This window comes from Carica papaya, chromosome 4 (assembly GCF_054855325.1).
Source record: "Carica papaya isolate Zhongbai chromosome 4, ASM5485532v1, whole genome shotgun sequence".
Taxonomy (NCBI): Eukaryota; Viridiplantae; Streptophyta; class Magnoliopsida; order Brassicales; family Caricaceae; genus Carica; species Carica papaya.
Genome location: NC_142312.1, coordinates 11,501,612 through 11,519,504, shown reverse-complemented (window position 1 = coordinate 11,519,504; position 17,893 = coordinate 11,501,612). Strand labels below are relative to the sequence as shown.

Genomic DNA, 17,893 nt, shown 5'->3' with positions numbered 1-17,893 from the left:
ATAAAAAAAAAAAATAATAATAATAAGAAAAAGATTAGAATCACTTGAGTGTTACATTTAGCCTATCTTATATGCCTCGACTAGCTATGAGGAAGTAAATAACACAGTGTCAAACACTTACCAAGGATTTTCAGTTTTATAACATTTTATGGGTTCCCGGAACTTTAAATGGACAGGCCCAAAATGCTGCAAAAGGGGCTCATCTTGTAATTTTTGGAGCCCAATACTGTCTGCTGCACTAAGATCCTTTTCTCCAAAAGAAAAAAAAAAAACAGGAGAAAAGGTATTGTCGTCACCAGCCCTCGTTCAACAATTCGAATTTCGTTAGTTCCAGAACTATTTTACTGTGTAACAGTCTAATTCGAAAGACCAGAGAGGGAGAAAGGCAATGACGGGTACGACGGTACCGGCGGCAACCACACCGTCAACGTCACTGGCCGGAATGAACGTGGGGATGAGGCAACAACCAACTGCGTCCGAGGTGAACTTTTTACGGTTGTCTACGGTGGTCCAGCGGCTGGCCACTCACATCCAATCAGGCCGCCTGTCCCAGCCCGCCGAGTTCGCCGGCCTCTGCCTCTCCCTCGCCAGGCACTCCCATGTCCATCTACTTGTTTATCTGTTTTTTTAGATGATTATTTCCCGTTTTGTTCCAAGTCGTTCTAATTTATTTTGTGTGAGTGAAATCGCCATTCCGGCGCTAGGTTTTTTAATTATAGCTTATATTTGTTGAAAATTTCTCTTGATATTTTTATTTTTGCTTTCTTCTCTTTGTTTAATTGCCATGAGAAGTATATTGTTGAACAATAATTTTTGTTTGTGTTTGGTTGATGATACGAATTTCTGTTTGTTATTAATCATGATTTAGTATAGTAAATAATTCTGCGTTTAGAGCTTTTATGCAATGAAAATTTATTAGGAAAAAGGGAATTGAACTTATAGAAGTATTGTTGGCTTATTTTTTCCCAGAGAAAGATAGAAATAAGATTATAGGCACCAAGGAGGTGCATCCCATATAGAAAAAGACTCATATGGAGAACTACAAAGATAAGTGTCAAATATCATATCTGCATCATCCACCAAGAACTAATTCCTGTTCAAAGACTGAGAGTTCCAACCAATGATGGGATGCATGCAAAGGGGTATAAGAGCGACCGAAAGCTCTTCCGTTTCTCTATTTTTAATTGACCCAAAATAGAAACAAGAATGAGAGAATTTTTTTCTGATTCTTGGAAGTAGGTATGCTGTTCATTCCCATAGTTCATCCTTGATCAAGGCACTAACCACCCTAGAAGCGCTAATGAGGCTAAGAGAATATTCCCAAGGCTTTCTAACTGCCAAAGAAGGAGATGCTATGGGCATCGGCATTCATTAAAATATCAAAAGCTTCAGCTAGCCATGATTTTTGTCCCTCTTCATAAGAATGTCAATAGTTAAGATTCTGGCCCAAGCTACCTCCCAATAGAAAAAAGTCCTTCTGGTTGTCCTTGTTTTTGTGTGCTTCTAGTGGAAGTGTCCAAAAAAGCATTAGAAAAAGTTTATAAGGTTCCAACAAGAGTTAACTGTGAAAACACCATCCTTTGTGTGTTTCTAAATTGGTTTATCAGTCTCATCAAAGTCAACTAGAGTGAATTCCAAAATGGAAAGGAGATTCACCCCCTCATCAATCTCCCAATCCTTAAGATTGCGGAGGAGGGGAACAATCCATTGGATTCTACCATTGTTCAGTCAAAATAATCACTTAGCTTAGCCTCCTTTTTTTTTGAAATAAAAAAGTAAGCAGTATATTAACAAGTACCAACAAAAACGGGGTACCACTCATGTACAAAAGACTTATAATATAGTTAGTGACTCAATGACATGTACCACCCATGTACTTAGCTTAGCCTCCTTGAACCTGATAATGGAGAAAATAGAAGGAAATGAGTCTTTCAATGGACTTACAGAGCACCAAGGATCATGCCAAAGTTTGATGTCGGTACCATCACTAACTTTACACTCAATGGTCCAAGAGTCACGTTCCAATTTTTGTCAATTTGTTGCCACAGAATATGACCAAGAGCCCTCTTCTCAACTTGGGAAGCAATCATCAGCATGCAAATCGAAATTGGGCCTCAAAATTCCACCAGAAGGTGTCCTTATCAGAAAACAAGTAATCTATTGCCATTTGGCCAGCAGACCTTTATTTAAAGCAACTAAAGACCTAGTTCCCAGACCACCACTCAAACTTTGTTTCATCTATCTCCAAGTAACCAAATAGAATCTCTGCTACTCATACAAGTCACCCTGCAAGAACAGGATTGAATCGCTTGAATCCTTTTAGCAATCATATAGGAATGGGGAGGAGCAAGAGAACATAATAGGGAGGTTAGACAAGAAACTTTTCATGAGTTTGAGCTTGCTCTTGTTTAGGAGATGGTCTTCTTCCACCTAGCCAGCCTCTTTTCCATTGTTTACACGCTAAGATCCCAAATGGAAGATTCTAGGAAAGGATCGCGAGTATAAATAGTTCGCATTAGTAATCATAACATTTTACTGTCTTTAATATCTGCAGTTTGATCTGCAGCATACTGGTGTAAAGGGTTTATCTCTGGATGAATATTTTGTGTTTCTGAAAAATGGTGAGGAAATAATGAAGATTTAGTTTCTTGGATGAGGGAAATTAGGAAGAAAGATTTAGTCGTGGGTTATTGTCTGTTGATTTTGAGAGGGTAGAAGGATGGGGATTGAATGAAATTAAGTTACTGGAACTCAGGATGATTCTAATAATATACTTGGGACTACCAGGCCTTGTCTTGTGCTGGCTTGGATACCCTCAGGATGAGTCTAGATTCCATTGCAGATTTGTCAATATTGTGTGCTTTGCATTAAACCCAATAAGGTGATAAAGGACACATGCTATAAATGCTTGTATTTCATGTTTCATGCCCCTGACAAACCCTTATAAGTATTTATATATTATGATAACCTGTTCAAGGAATTATAGTAGCAATGATCATGACTGTTATTGGCATGCATTACATTTCTGCAAAAGAATCTCTTTTAGTTAGTTGATGAATGACCATTGCAGTCCTAATTGTTAGCATTTCCATGAGAAATGTATGTAATTCCTCCGTGGTAATATGAGGAGGCTCCATAAGATAAAGGATTTTGTGGAGGAAAATCCCTTTTGTTTCTTTCTTTCTTCAGCTGTTCTCATTGCTCCCATACTGCTGCTCAAAATTAGTTTCTAATCATGCTTAACACTTTGATTGGTGGTATTAATCTTTTGTCATCCCTTATTATGATTTTTTCTTCCTATTTTTTTATTATTCTTGCTGCTCCTTTAATTCTCATTTTATATGCTTTGAGTAAATTTTTTAGTTCTTTCGCTTCTTTGATATTCCATCCCATCTTATGTCATCCCCATAGAGCAGGAATGGAACTTATTGGTACTGGGTTTTTAGGAATTTTTTATTGTTCTTTCTAAACGGCAATTGACTATATTTGTCTTAATATATACAGAGGCATTGATTTTGCAGTTGCAAACAATGAAATTCCGACCAAAACTCAAGAATTGTCTTTTCTCTTGAAGCAGGTGACTGCCATCACCTTATTTGGATTTTAAGCTATTTTTTATTCAGCAAGAATTGGAGAATAACACTCATAATTCTGTTTGAGTGTCGAATTTATAAGTTTAACAATACATGAAGTATTGGATATTACATAGGATGGATCTCCTTTAACCATTATGCATGGAGCTTTGTTAGTTATATACCATGCTATTGATGTTGATTTTGGAAAATATATGGAATATTTTGATCGCATCATGATCTTAGAATACTAGATTGTTACCTTGTGCTCAGGGCCTTGAGGTTTTTGTTCCAGTTGCTGACTGGGAATCTGTTATTGGAACTAGTGTTTGGAGTGCATGGGTATACTATGTTCTAGATAGTGCCGGCAAGATTTGACACAACTTGTTTACAAGACTCACTCAGACACAGTTGTGGTGGTTTAGGTTTCTAAATTGATTTGGTTCATTAACAGGTGATCCATTTAGATAATAAAAAATCAGCTCTAAACAGGTTGCACTTGCTTAACCTGTTTAGATTCATTCAAACCATTTGTTTGGCAAATGTGTTAAATGGGTTACACATTTTACTGTGATTCATTATTATATTTAGCCCATTTGATTTTATATTTTTCTAAGTGCATATCATTAGTCATTTATATCTGAAATATATATGTTAAATATACATGATACCGTTCTATATAAATTTAATATAAATGTTAAAAGAACAATTTGAGTTTTGATTTAGTTAATTCATCAAACATTTTAGAATAAACAGGTCAAGCTGGTCTGAACAGACTGATTCTTGTAAACGGGTTGTTTGTGAGTTTAGATATTATGATTTTTTCAGAAAACAGGTCATGTATGGGTTAGAGGTATGGCTATTTATGTTTTGCTTAGTATCAAAGCTAGGTTCCTATCATGGGACTTGTGTGGTATTGAGTGAAAAATGCAAGATGAATAATAATTTTAAGAAGATTTAAAGATGCCTTTCATGCCCTATCTTATTTGTGATAATTTTACCTATGTGCACTGGCACCAGCCTTCTTGATTAACATTTTAGTTACTGGAAATTACTGAATTTAAATTGCTTTTCTTATGGTTGACTTTGCTTGCTTACTAGGTTTCTACTTTGCCATATCTTCTAATCTTTATGTGAATTATCTTTTTCCTTTTATTTTAATTTATGAATGCAAGTATCCATTTAGTCTTGTCAATTATTCTTCTAAGGTCAACTTATTACTTTTAGAAGTATCTACACATCATGTTCTTTCTCTATGGAAGTTGGCGTGATTGTAGCTTACGTTTTCTGTATGCTGTGTAGATATGCCAATGTAGGAATGATCTCTTCTTACAAGCCGCTATCATGGTGCTTATGATTTCTGTTAAGGTAATTTTGAGACGAAGCATTTATATGATGGATTCCCTAGTTATGCATGCTGTTAATTTGCATTATTTAGGTTTGATCTTACTCTCAGCATTTCAATGTTTTATGCATCTTGAGATCTATTTCAAATTTAGACTATTTGTAGGTTTTTCTTTCAATGTATTGACATCCCCTGGTTGCCGCAGCCCCTTTCTTCCCTCATTTTATTTTGATAGTTTATATTTTCGTTTTTCACCTTGTTTTCTATTATCCATAAGGGAAAGTAGTTTTTAAAGAATTTTCCCCTCTTTCCCCTTTATGTGTCCTCTAAGAACCTGCTGAAGCCACCACTGTAGGCACGACAAAATTTTTCTTGTTTCTGCACTAATTTATTATGCTGACTTTATGATATGTGGTAGAATGCTTGCAAACTTGGATGGTTTCCAGAAAAGGAGAGCCAAGAACTCTTTGCTCTTGCCAATGAGGTTTGCTTTGAACTATATTTAAAATTCATGGTAAATTTATCTTATGGATACTGCTAACAGCTATCACTCTTGATTTCTAGATAGGGCGTGCCTTCGGCAATCTTGCAGATGTGAGCACCAGTGGTAGTTATCCTGTCTCTACTATTTCAACAATTTTGGCTAGGTAGGTTTTATTTCAACTAATTAAATCTCTGCCAATTTCTTAAATCTGGAAAACAGCCCATTGTTTCAAAGATATAGCTGTGTCCTTCTTTTGATTAAATTGCTACCATGACCCCTTATTCTCCTTTTCTAGCGGCCAGAACTTCAAGAGCTTATAGCTACAGGTGTATCATAATGCAAAGATTTTTCTTTTTTTAAAAAGAAAGCAGTGCTGTAGAAGGACCAGTTCACCAGCCTTAGTGTCTTTCTCCTCTTACTTCCATCTACAACCTTTTCTTTATGTTACAAGGGGGGCTAAACACTTTGATTAAGATAGAACTTTTTGCTGGATTGATTAAGATGAAATTACTTAACTATATTGTGGTAGTGAATAAGCTCCCATGAGAATAAACTTTTCTTTGCTTTATGAAATGGTCCAGGATTTTTTTGTTGTCCAATTCAATCATTTTTGCAAATGTTATGTACTATTCATGATACTGGACATATGTTGAAGGGCTGAAGCCCAATATAAGAACCATGTCATCTCCCAACTTGCATGTCTATTCATGATACTATTAATGGTTTGTATTGGTGATAAAAGAAATTAGATTCAACTTGCAAAAAGTGATGGGATGTAAAGCGGTCAGTCTCTCAAGAGCCAAATATAAAGATCTTAGAACTTGGGAACCGGTGGTGGATTCAGTTGAGAAAAGGCTTGCAAGTTGGAAGATGAATTTTTTATCTAAAGGGGGGAAGACTCACTTTAATTAAAAGCACCCTTGCAAATCTCCCCATTTATTGCTTATCCACATTGACAATGCTGGTGAAGTTTGCTAAGCGGTTGGAAGTCATTCGATGTCGTTTTCTTTGGGGTGACATGGAGGGTAATAGGAGGTATCATTTGATAAATTGGGATGATGTTAAAAAACTCTTAACCTTGGACGTCTGGGTATCAGATCACTTGTGGAGTTAAATGTGGCTCTTCAAGGGAAGTGGCTTTGGGGATTTCTGAAGGAGGAGGGCAGATTGTGGAGGAGGGTTGTTGAGGTGAGATGGGATGGACTTGAGGAGAGGGGTGGTGGTGATAGAGTTAGAAGACCGCACGGTTTGGGTTTGCGGAGGAAGATTCTTGTGGAGTGGCCTCGATTTCAGAATTGCATCACATGGAAAGTAGGTAGAGGAAATAGAATCAAATTCTGGGTGGATGATTGGCTAGAGGGTGGGTGTCTTAAGAGCCGGTTCCTTAGCATTTTTGCAATTGCACAATCTAAAGACATGGTGATTGATGAGGCCTATAGGACTGTTAATGGCAACACTAAATGGACGGTAAATGTTATCCAGAACCTGAATGACTGGGAAATCAATAAGTATGAAACTTTATTGCAAATTCTAGCATCACAGTATGTAAACTCTTGCGCTGACCAGGTTCAATGGAAATGGAGTAAACAGAAAGTTTTCACTGTTAAATCTTATTATAAGCATATTGCTTGGAATGGACAGTTAAGCAGCCAAAACTTTCCGGTTCGCCAAATCTGAAAATCTAAAGTACCTCCTAGGATTGCGCTTTTTGCTTGGGAGGCTAGTCGGAAGTGCATATTAACTATTGACATGTTGATGAAGGGGGGACAGATTTGGGTGAACAGATGCTATTTTTGCCAGAATGCTGAAGAATCTTGCAACCATATCCTTTTGCGTTGTTCAATTGCCTATGAGTTGTGGTGTATAATTTATGGCCTCTTGGGAATTAATTGGGTCGTTGCGGGTCGGTTAAAGAGAACATTTGGGCTTGGGAAGGGTTATGTAAAAAGAGAGATTTCATAAAGCTGATTCATTTGATCATATTATGGGTCATTTGGAAAGAGAAGAATAGTAAGGCTTTTGAGTGTAAAGAAGTAGAACATTTTAGATTGGGAGAGAGATGGTTTCGCTATTTTGGGTCTATTTTATTAGGACATGACATTATTAGAGATGAGCATTTTGTGAATGTTATTGACACACTAACACAATTGTAAATTTTTTGTATATGGGTGGTGCCCCTTTGATACCTTATGGTATACAATGTACTGCTTATTGGGAATAAATTGGGCGATTGGGGGTTCTGTTAAAAATGAATTGTCAGCCTGGGGTGGGATGGGGAATAGATCAAAGTTTGTTAAACTGATTTCTTTAACTAATTTTTGGGTTGTTTGGAAAAAAAGGAACAATAGAGCGTCGAATGGGTGTGTGAGGGATATTAGTGGAATTAGAGATAGATGGTTACATACTTTTGAGACTTTAATTATAGGTCATGATGTGTATGGGTAAGATGATTTTGGGAGGGTTTTTGATGTTTTAACGGAAATTTAAATATTTTTGTATAGGGACGACACCCCCTTTGGTGTTATATACATAATATACATGTTTTTATCTCAAAAAATATATGTATATACTTTCACACTTTTTATTTCAAAAAAAAAAAAAAAAAAAGAACCATGTCAATTTTCATTTTGTTTTTGTTTTGGTCATCATATTATACCATTTTCCTAGAGATTCTGGTGGAATGTTCTTAAAATCTAAAAAAGAGCCATGTCAATTTTCATTTTTTTTTGGTTTTGGCCATAATATTATATCATTTTTCCCAGAGATTCTGGTGGAATGTTCTTAAAATCTATTCATGATAACAGAATGATTCTTTTCATTCTCTTATGAGGAAACATGGCGTAAATGATATCCTTACAGGATGGTAGGATTCTATATGTAACTAATGTTATTTCATGGTGATATCCATCTTTCTCCCAGTAAATGGTGAAACGTTTTAAGATGGCCAATTATCCTGAATATTTGAGGTTGATATTCTAGGATCATCTTGTTCTTTGCACATGTTGAACCTTTATTGATTTTACATATTTTTCTGACTGTATATCATTTGAAACTTTCCATCCCTCTCACTTTCTGTATGTGAATTTCTATGTTCGTCTTCATGCGTGCACGTGCTCAGATTCTATCCTTTCATGAAGATGGGCCAGATACTGGCTTTTCTGGAAGCAAAGGTGACCTTTTATTCCTTTTTTTTTACAAACTTTTGGCTGCTTGTATGTCACATATTTATCAGTCTTTTTTTCTGGATTTTAGCCTGGATTTGGTGCACATGTGATTGATTTCCATATCTCAAAGAGTACACCACATTCTCCTCAAGATAAAATAGTAAGCATTTCTTTATTAATAAAAAATAGTAAGCATTTCTTATCTTATTTGGATTTTGAATGTTGGTACAAGAATCTCATATCTAGTTTTCTATTTTTCCCTTTCGACAGATAACATCTTTTTGTTTATATGCTCTTCTAAGTGTCTTTGCCTATATTATGTGCACGCATGGAATTTCTTGATAGCTAAATAATGTATTTATGGTTCTCTCATTACTTAACTGTGGAAGTTGCTAATTCACATTTCCCTTTTGCTTATTACAGTTCAACCAATTCATAAATAGTGCTAACTAGTCTTTTGTTTGCGTAGAAGGGAAATAATGTGCTTTCCATCTGCATAGTAAGGGATGTATTATGTGCTTTTCTTCTTCTGTAGGTTCTGAGTGCATTTCGAGCTGTGTACATTGAGCATTTCCATTTAATGTTAATATTTACATATGTTTCTGAACATACATTGCCAAGTCTCATTCACTTGTTGTTACCTTGGCAAGATGATATGGTTTTCAGCAAATCTTAAATAGAATTTTGTGTTTATCAGTTTGAGTGCAAAAGTCCCACAATAATATTCTCTAACAATCACATGCCCTAGTCTTCAAAGTGACTGATATCTTAAACTCATGAAGAACAGATAATGGCTGCACTCTCTGGTCTTAGTTCTTGGAGTTGATTCTGTCACGTATATGAAAACCTCCTATCCATAGTGAAAATTATCTGACAGGCATTTGTTTATCTAGATATTACTTAGTAATTCCTATCTATAGTTTTATCCCTTTTTAACTATTCTCTTTCCATATGTCAAAAGAATTGACTAATCGTAGCAAATCATATCCTACATTGGGCATCTCTTTTTTTGTTTCGCCTGCAGCGGTTATTTGTAGCAAAAACAGATAACATGGAGACATCTGCTTGTATCATAAATCCCCAAAAAGTAAGGTGTGCATGGTTTGCTTCTGAATTTTTATTTAGTTATTCTTGTTGTGAAGTGATTTAATTCCACATCATCCGCCTTTCCAAATTTGCAGTATTTTATTGAATGGGAAGGGAGTTGACAAAAGAACTTCCACTCTAATGGTTTGTATAATTTCATCTGTTTCTTGATTTGATGAGGCAATGATGAATATGTGTTTAAGTGTCTTTTCCTGTATATTCTGTATTAGGATACTGGACCTCAGATGCCAACCAATATCACTTCAATGCTTAAATATGGAACAAATCTTCTTCAAGCAATTGGTCATTTCAATGGTATGCGTGAATATAAGTATTCCTCACAGAACTAATCATGCTTTAATACATGGTGATGCAGAATGGGCTGGCATTAGGTTTCCTAAATAAATTAGAAATTGTGATTTATGTTAAATGTAAATATTATACTATTTAGGAGTCTATTTTGTGTTATTTAGGAGTATTATTATAGTTTTAGTGATTTAGGATCTTTTTTAGTATTTTTCCTATTGGTATTAGGATTACTATTTCTAATTTATTAATATTCGTTTTTTTTAATTAGAAATAATATTCCTAATTCTGCTATTTTATTATTTCATAGTTTAATTCTAGTTAGGAAAAATTATTTTAATTCTAGTTAAGAAAAATTATTTAGAGATTATTATGAATGGTTTATAATTTTACTTATTGATAATTCAAGTATTCAATAATATTTTGAGAGTTTCTCATTTTTTTAGTTGTGTGATGCAATCAAATCTTAAGTGGATGCTAAGTCTTCTTACATGTGAATCTTTAATTGTCTAAGAAACTCAAGGTGTAATATCTAGGTTTTTTAATCCCTGAATCTTTAATTGGACAAACCAACCACATTTGTCCTACAATTTGGTATCGGAGTTAAAAAAAAAAAATCTTACACCTAATTTCTCAAAACTCTACACCCAAATAGTCCCAAATCCGTCTGCCAAAAAAACAACTTAAAACATTCTACATCACCCTTCACCAGCCACCTGTCAGAGTGGTCCATGCTGTCACCACCATCAGCTCCAAAAGGGACTGATCAGTCGAACCCCAAAGCCCCACTGCAAAACTCCACTAGGAACCACACGCTAGCACGGGCTCCCACAACCGCAGCCTCTTGCAAATCTAGACTTTTCACTATCGCATTCTACACTGGCCTCCAATTTGAGGTCAACACCTTCAGTTGAGCTGCCTGCCAGACAGCGACCACCATCTGGTGAACGGAACCCAATGCGTGAAGCCCATGCGTGACGGTTGACGAGTAGACCTTGTGCAATTTTTTCTTTTATGGCTTCTTCCATAATTTTCCGATTCAACCAGATCTTTTTAAAGGGAAATTAAGCTTCAAGAATGGTGACTAACACTAAATTAAATGATAAACTTGAGGCACATGAGGTAACCACTAATACTAGATGGGAAGTAATGCAAAACATTACCAAAGCAATTTTGGAAGAACTGAGACACGCGCAGCACAAGTACGTCTATTAATTTAAAATGTACAAGGTGAATAAGCTGTCAATAGAAGACACATTGAAGATAATATCGGAGATCTTAACAAGAGGGTAAAAGTCTATGCTCTTGGTTTTGATGGAAGAAGAGACCCCAATTTCTTCTTTGATTGGCTTAACCCAATGGAAGAGTGCTTCAATTGGTATGATATGTCAGATGCATAAAGAGTTTGATTTGCTAAGATAAAGTTGGTTGAACTTGCAAAAGGTGGTGGGACACTATTGATGAAATATAACAAGAAGGAGACAACTAACAATTGAAACATGGGATGAGATAAAACTATTCTTTGTAAAAAGTATCTACCTCTCGACTATTGTGGCAAACTTCATGACCAATCTTAAACTTTAGTTCGTGACAATATGTCAATAATTGAGTATCCACAGAAGTTTGAAGATTAAAAATTTGGAGTCAATTAGTCGAAGATGATGGTCAAGTAGCATCTCTATTCAAGACAAGACTAAGAGTTGATATTAAAAGAGAGTTAATTCGACAACTTCCTGCAACTATAGCACAAATTTACCAAGCGGCACCTGATGTGAAAAATATTTGAAATATCCAATCCCAAGAAACATTATGGAAGTCACCCCTAAAGATACATTTCAATCAAAAGGTAAACTGAAGAATGGATCAATATCAAATTTCAAAACTCCTAAAGGTAAGAAAGTTGTGTGCTTTAGATGTGGGCAAAGTGCGCACATGGTTATAAATGTTCAATGAAGAATAACTTGCATGTTGGACTAAAAGAAAAGGAGGAGGTGCAAGAAAGAGATGATGGTTATGTGTCCTACAGGGATAATGATTTAGCTCCTAATGAACAAGTACTTCTCTTTTGTTAAAGGTGCATATCGTCAGACTCCAAAATAGAAGAGCAAGAAGATTCACTATCTCTTCCTATGCTCAAGATCTTTTGCCAAGAGTCAATTCTATGAATGGGCAAGAAGAATCATTATGACTTCCTATTGCTCATATCTTCTCGCAAGAGTCAACTCTATGAAAGTTTTATGCAATAAGGAATTTGACATACCAGTTAGTTACCATTTTGATTTCATCATCCTATTGAATTTTAACACTTTTGAACCATATATCTTTCTATTACTTTAGGTATTGGTAAGAACAACCAAAACGTCATTGAATTTTCATGGGGAAGCTCTAAGGTCAAGATTTTATATCACTTGCCACTTCAAAATTCATAGACGAGTTTTATCCAATTAGGAAGAGTGATGTAGAATGGACTAGTACTAGATTTCCTAAATAAATTAGAAGTTATACTAAATATACAATAATTATACTATTTAAGAGTCTATTTTATATTATTTAGGAGTATTATTATAGCTCTAGTGACTTTGAATTTTTATTAATATTTCTCTATTTGTGTTAGAATTAATATTTCTTATATTATTAGTATTGGTTTCTTATTCTTATTAGGGTTAGTATTTCCAATTCTGCTAATTTGCTATTCTCTATTTTAATTCTAGTTAGGAAAAGTTATTTAGAGTTTATTACAAATAGTTACATAATTTCACTTATTAATAATTCAGGTATTCAATAATATTTTGAGAGTTTCTAAAAATTACTTAGAGCTTATTACAAATAGTTATATAATTTCACTTATTAATAATTCAGGTATTCAATAATATTTTGAGAGTTTCTCACTTTTGTGGTTGTGGTACAATGAAACCCTTAATTGTGATTCTTAAGACTTATTAGATGTGATGTTTGAGAAATCCTAAATGTGATATTTAGGTTTTCGTTTATCACAAAGACAAATCAGCCTTATTTGTTCTACATCACATGGTCTGGCTCTCATAGAAATTCTAAATTTGTTAAAGGTCATCATATTATCATTGTTGCCTTTATGAGTATGACATCGTCATGTGACCCTCCGTCCCTGCAAGATTATGTTCAATCTGATACTGCTGAACCCGATTCAGGTACTTTAAGTGGAAATTTCTACTTATTTATTATTTTTAAATTAATATTATTGATTGACACATCAATTTTTGCTTTTTTGCTTTCAATATAATAGATTCTGACATAATTGAGGGACCATCACGGATATCACTTAGTTGTCCTATCAGGTACACTATGGTCATTATTGCTAACAATTCTACTATTAGAATTGGTGGATATTCCTTTTTTTTTTTCTGTCTGGTTAATCATATATTTTTGTGGAGAGAAGATTGTAATGAGTTGAGAGGCTACCATGTCTACATCCCCTCTCTCTCTCTCTCTCTCTGGTCTTTCCTTGAATTTTAATAATTCCTCTATCATGTTTTCTCACATCTAATTGTTGCTTCTTCACTGTCCAAGATCGATAAACTATTTTGATTATATGCTTAATTGAATCCCACCATTTTATGGAATCTAACTACTAAGTATTTTGTCCTTGTCTGGTCACTTCTCTGCTTTTCATTTTGTTGAATATTGTGTTTCCAGAAGTGCATGTATGCTTATAGATTTCTGTGTTTTAGGTGATGTCTGGATGTATGTTCATGCATGTCTAATGCTGATAAATAGGTGAAATTTGCCTTTGTCATTATATGCAGATGGACTTGTCTGTGTGATGGTTTGTTTCGTGAGTGCATGTTTGTGCATTTGTGCATGTGTACTGCTGATAAAAAGGCACCATATAATCAATCAGTTAAACGTACTGTCTCATTCAATTTATAATTTTGAAGTGAACTTTGTTGATGTTCTGTTGTTAACTGGCTTTCCATCCTAAGCAGTCATAGTCGAATCAAGATTCCTGTTAAAGGCCATTCATGCAAGCATCTTCAGGTTAGTTCTCCATTTCTTATTGCACATTTTTTGTTGGCTTATATGAAATCACCAAAGTAGAATCTTGATTGGCGATGAAGCTGTTTTGGGTAAGAAATGCTTTAGCTATTTTGAAATTGAATCGTCAGTAGTCACTTTGTTATAATCAAGTCTACAAATAAATCCATACTTAAAACCCTAGGGGCTACCGTTGTTGGTAGATTTGATTTACATTTACCTATTTCTGTTGATTTACTCTTAAGATTTCTTTTAACTAGTATTACTGCTTCTGATTTTTGCTGTTATAGTGTTTTGATTTTAGTAATTACATTGATATAAATACAAGAAGACCATCCTGGCGTTGCCCACATTGTAATCAGCATGTCTGCTACACCGACATTCGTGTTGATCAAAATATTGTCCAGGCAAGTAGCTGTAGAACTGTTTTGCCTTGTTATTATTCATTGTGTAACGGTCTTGAAGCTCATGTTTTTTTAATGGTTAAGGTCCTTAAAGAGGTAGGAGATAATGTTGCTGATGTGGTTATCTCTGCGGATGGATCGTGGAAGGCTGTATTGGAAAGTGACAACTGTGTGGATCATGTACATGATAAGACCCTTGATTACCAGAATGATGGGTCTGATCATCAAGAACCTGTTGATTCCTCAAACGCAGTTCCTCTTATTTTGGATCTTACAGGGGACGAAATGAATGTAGATGGCCCATATGAAGTCGAAGACAGGAAGCCTCCTCTCACCCATCTTGAGATTCAGTCTAATGCTACAAGTTTAGCTATGCCCTCGAACTTGAACTGTACTGCTGGAAATAATCAAAATGTTGCTGCTCAAATAGAGAATGACTTTTGGTCCAGAGCAAATTTCACTCATGATCTTGTCACGTCAAGTGCTAGGTCAAATATCCAAGTTAATTACCCAATCTCAGAGTCTGCTTCTCCCAATTTTATGACATCTCCTGTGTTGACTGATGCTATTTCTCCTGCCCTTAATCGAGAAGCTGACATTTGTGGGAATTCCTCTTTAGTCCACAACCAGTTTTCTGCTCCTAGGAATATGCAGTTACAACAGTCTCAACAAATGAATCAAACAAGTCAAGAATATGGACGAGCGCCATCAATACCAAGACATGTAACTCGAGTTCCCATAGCAGTTCAGGCTCTTCCAGCCCCACCCCAGATACAAACTCCACAACAGAGATCGGGAAGTACCATGACCATCTTGTTACCCAATGGTTCCAGCCTGCCTTCACAGCCTTCCCCTCTGGCTATACCTGCAGTAGATGGTTTTAACAGAATGTCCGGTGATATGGAGAGGCAGCAGCAGTTCACCAGATCACATATGCATGGACCTCAGGTGTCAGCTATGGGTTCATCTTCTCTGCAGCATCACTCAGTAGCACAGGTTGGTTCCTTTCTTCACTTGTTAATTTAAGAGAATTATGCGGAAAACAAATTAGCAAATTTCTGGATTGAGGATTAACTTGGTTGGAGGTATATACTCAGTACTCAGAAGCTATCCTTTGATTTCTCTTGTTCAGTTTGTCTTTTATCCGTAGTCAAGTTATTGCTATTCGGTAGCTCAACATTATTCAGATCTGCTTATAGAGTATCTTCTTCGTCTAAACAGAATCTCGATCCCCATTGGTTGCCTCAGTCCAGAGGCCACTCTCCAGGCTTTAGGGCACCTTCCCCTTTGCCACGGCCTCTGATGCAACCAATGTTTGGCCACAGAACAGGTGCAGGAAATAGCCAACAGGATAGGTTTGTGGCTGGCGCTCAGCGTGCTGTCCAGTTGGGAAGACAGGCACCAACTGTGCCAGTTCAAATTCAAACATCCAGAGGGCCTTCATATCCGGTAAATGCTGATGGAATTAGAGCACCATCAGGAGACCAGCGAGGGAACATAGGTGGCATGCTGACAGCGGTTTCAAGGGCTGATTTGCCTTCAGAGCAAACTTGGCGGCCCCCAGGTCGGATGCGAGGAAGCCTTTTGCCTGGAGCTTATTCTGCGGCTCTGGATCCCTTGATAATTCGGCCAACCCAGTCTGCCCAGGCAACAAGACCACCAGTCCAATCACCTCCAGCATCAGGACCATCAATTACACCATTTCAACTGCCTACACACCTGCAGATGATGCTTCTCACGAATAGCTCAATGACTGAGTCTGCTAGTGGGGCTGTAGCCCCTGGTTTGCTGCCCGAGCAATCTCCAGGGATGCGGTGATGTTGACATCTGATGTGCATCGTCTTAGGATAAAGTCAGAAAGAGATGTACAAAGAAATACATCCTATTATATATCTTGTAATCATCTTGTAAAGTTTGTTTTTGGCCCTACACCTGGTAAAATTTGTAATATACTGGAATTTGAGACTTCTCATCCTCGAAAAAATGGGAGAGAGATTTAGGAAGTACTTTTGTTTGGTTGGTTATTATGGAGGGATGTACAAGTTCTGTACATGAATGAAAATCTTATGATAGGTAGCTACATATTGTAATAACTTATTTCTTTTTATTTAAGATATTTTTTCAGTAGTTTTCAATATGTCTACTTATTATTTCTAAAAAATATGTATATTTACTATTACCAATTTTAGAGAATATTTGGTAGGAAGAAAGCAAAAAGAGATGATAACACAGAGCTATGACAACATCCTCCTAGAGAGACAAGTGATAATTGGTGACATAGATGAGAACAGCCTGAATGGAGACCGGGGTTTGGATAAAAGCTTTGAAGAATTTAATATGCAATGTTAAAATTAGTAAAAAGAATAAAGGGAATCTAGGAAGCCATGGGCCAACCTCTACGACAATTAAATCGTTGGACACAAGTATATACCAAATTCTATTATGCTATGACTTTGGGGAGGTAGATCTTTAATGAAAGAAGATGAGGCATACATATCGGACTTAATTGAGCTTGAAAATTGGGTGGTGCATTCTTATTAGTCTCTCTATGTGGACATAGATGATGGTGGGTAGTTTTTATACCAGTGGGATGCCCGGTCGGATTTCCAATTTTTTTTAGTTGAAATTCTGTCAAGCATTTTACCCCATCATAGCTAATGGCATTCAAGGCTAATTTAATTCCAAATAAGCATAAATAAAATTCTTAGACCAGATTGAGTATTTGAAGGACTCTATCAATGGCGCTAGTAATCAGTCTTGTTGAATTTGTGAAAGTGTGTGAATGATTACTTCTAATTTGTGAAAGCATTTTCCTTTCATGGCCCTGCGGCCTCTCTTTCTCTTGGAGGAGCAGCTTCAAGCTTTTCTTTTAACGGAAAATTTTCACTTTTTTTTTTAAAATTTTTAATTTCATAAATTTGATCCAATTTTATTTTATTGGCAATCCTAATCTTTTTCTAAAATAAGGTATTTGATTATTTCCTAAACTATTTATATTATTTTAAGATAACATCAATACAAATATATTTAATGATTATAGAATGAATAATTTAGACTAGTAAAAATTAATTTAATTCTTATTGAACTAATTTTTTTTTAAAAAGAAAAAACCAGTTTTTATCTTTAAGTTAAAATATAAGGAAGCTTGTTATTATGTGCGACCTTATATAAACTCATTTTAAGGAATTATAATTCTTTAGTAAACCCAAAGTTTATTGCTAGTAAGTAATAAAACCATATCCCCAGTTAAAAAATTGATAATGATTTATCTTGATATGAAGTTTTCTTAAAAGCAAAATTTTTTATAAAAAAATTTATAGAAAGTATTTCTATCATGCTATGTTTTAAATTTAAATTATACACAATAAAATATTAAATCTTTTATCTATAACTATACAATATAATTAATTAGCTTAGTTCGTATTATTTAAATAATTCTATAAATAAATTTAAAAAGAAACTCTTTAAAATTAATCATATATGAGACCCTCTCCCATGCTTCGAGGTAGGCACATTATAAT

At 35.4% G+C, this 17,893-nt stretch overlaps 1 protein-coding gene across 3 annotated transcripts; it reads left to right on the top strand.

Annotated features, from left to right (window-relative positions):
• Window positions 1-275: 275 nt before the first annotated feature.
• LOC110806662 (RING/U-box superfamily protein) lies at window positions 276-16,507 on the top strand. Of its 3 annotated transcripts, none has more exons than XM_088217814.1 (16): window positions 276-591; window positions 3,505-3,577; window positions 4,875-4,940; window positions 5,336-5,401; window positions 5,482-5,564; window positions 8,520-8,571; window positions 8,654-8,725; window positions 9,590-9,657; window positions 9,747-9,795; window positions 9,882-9,966; window positions 13,023-13,124; window positions 13,220-13,271; window positions 13,920-13,971; window positions 14,259-14,375; window positions 14,457-15,368; window positions 15,505-15,632. In XM_088217814.1, exons 1-16 carry the CDS (start codon window positions 389-391, stop codon window positions 15,520-15,522), a joined length of 2,070 nt encoding a protein of 689 aa, XP_088073940.1. In that variant the 5' UTR covers window positions 276-388; the 3' UTR covers window positions 15,523-15,632. The 3 variants fall into 3 exon arrangements, with proteins under 3 accessions (XP_088073940.1, XP_088073938.1, XP_088073937.1); XM_088217812.1 differs by having other exon boundaries at window positions 277-591; window positions 15,621-16,507; XM_088217811.1 differs by having other exon boundaries at window positions 278-591; window positions 15,594-16,507.
• The last annotated feature ends 1,386 nt before the right edge of the window (window positions 16,508-17,893 follow it).

Coding starts and splice junctions, on each gene's coding strand:
- LOC110806662 (XM_088217811.1), top strand. CDS start 389: ATGACGGGTACGACGGTACCGGCGGCAACCACACCGTCAACGTCACTG. Junction 9,796..9,881: donor AAAGAACTTCCACTCTAATG/GTTTGTATAATT, acceptor ATTCTGTATTAG/GATACTGGACCTCAGATGCC. Junction 13,125..13,219: donor TACTGCTGAACCCGATTCAG/GTACTTTAAGTG, acceptor TCAATATAATAG/ATTCTGACATAATTGAGGGA.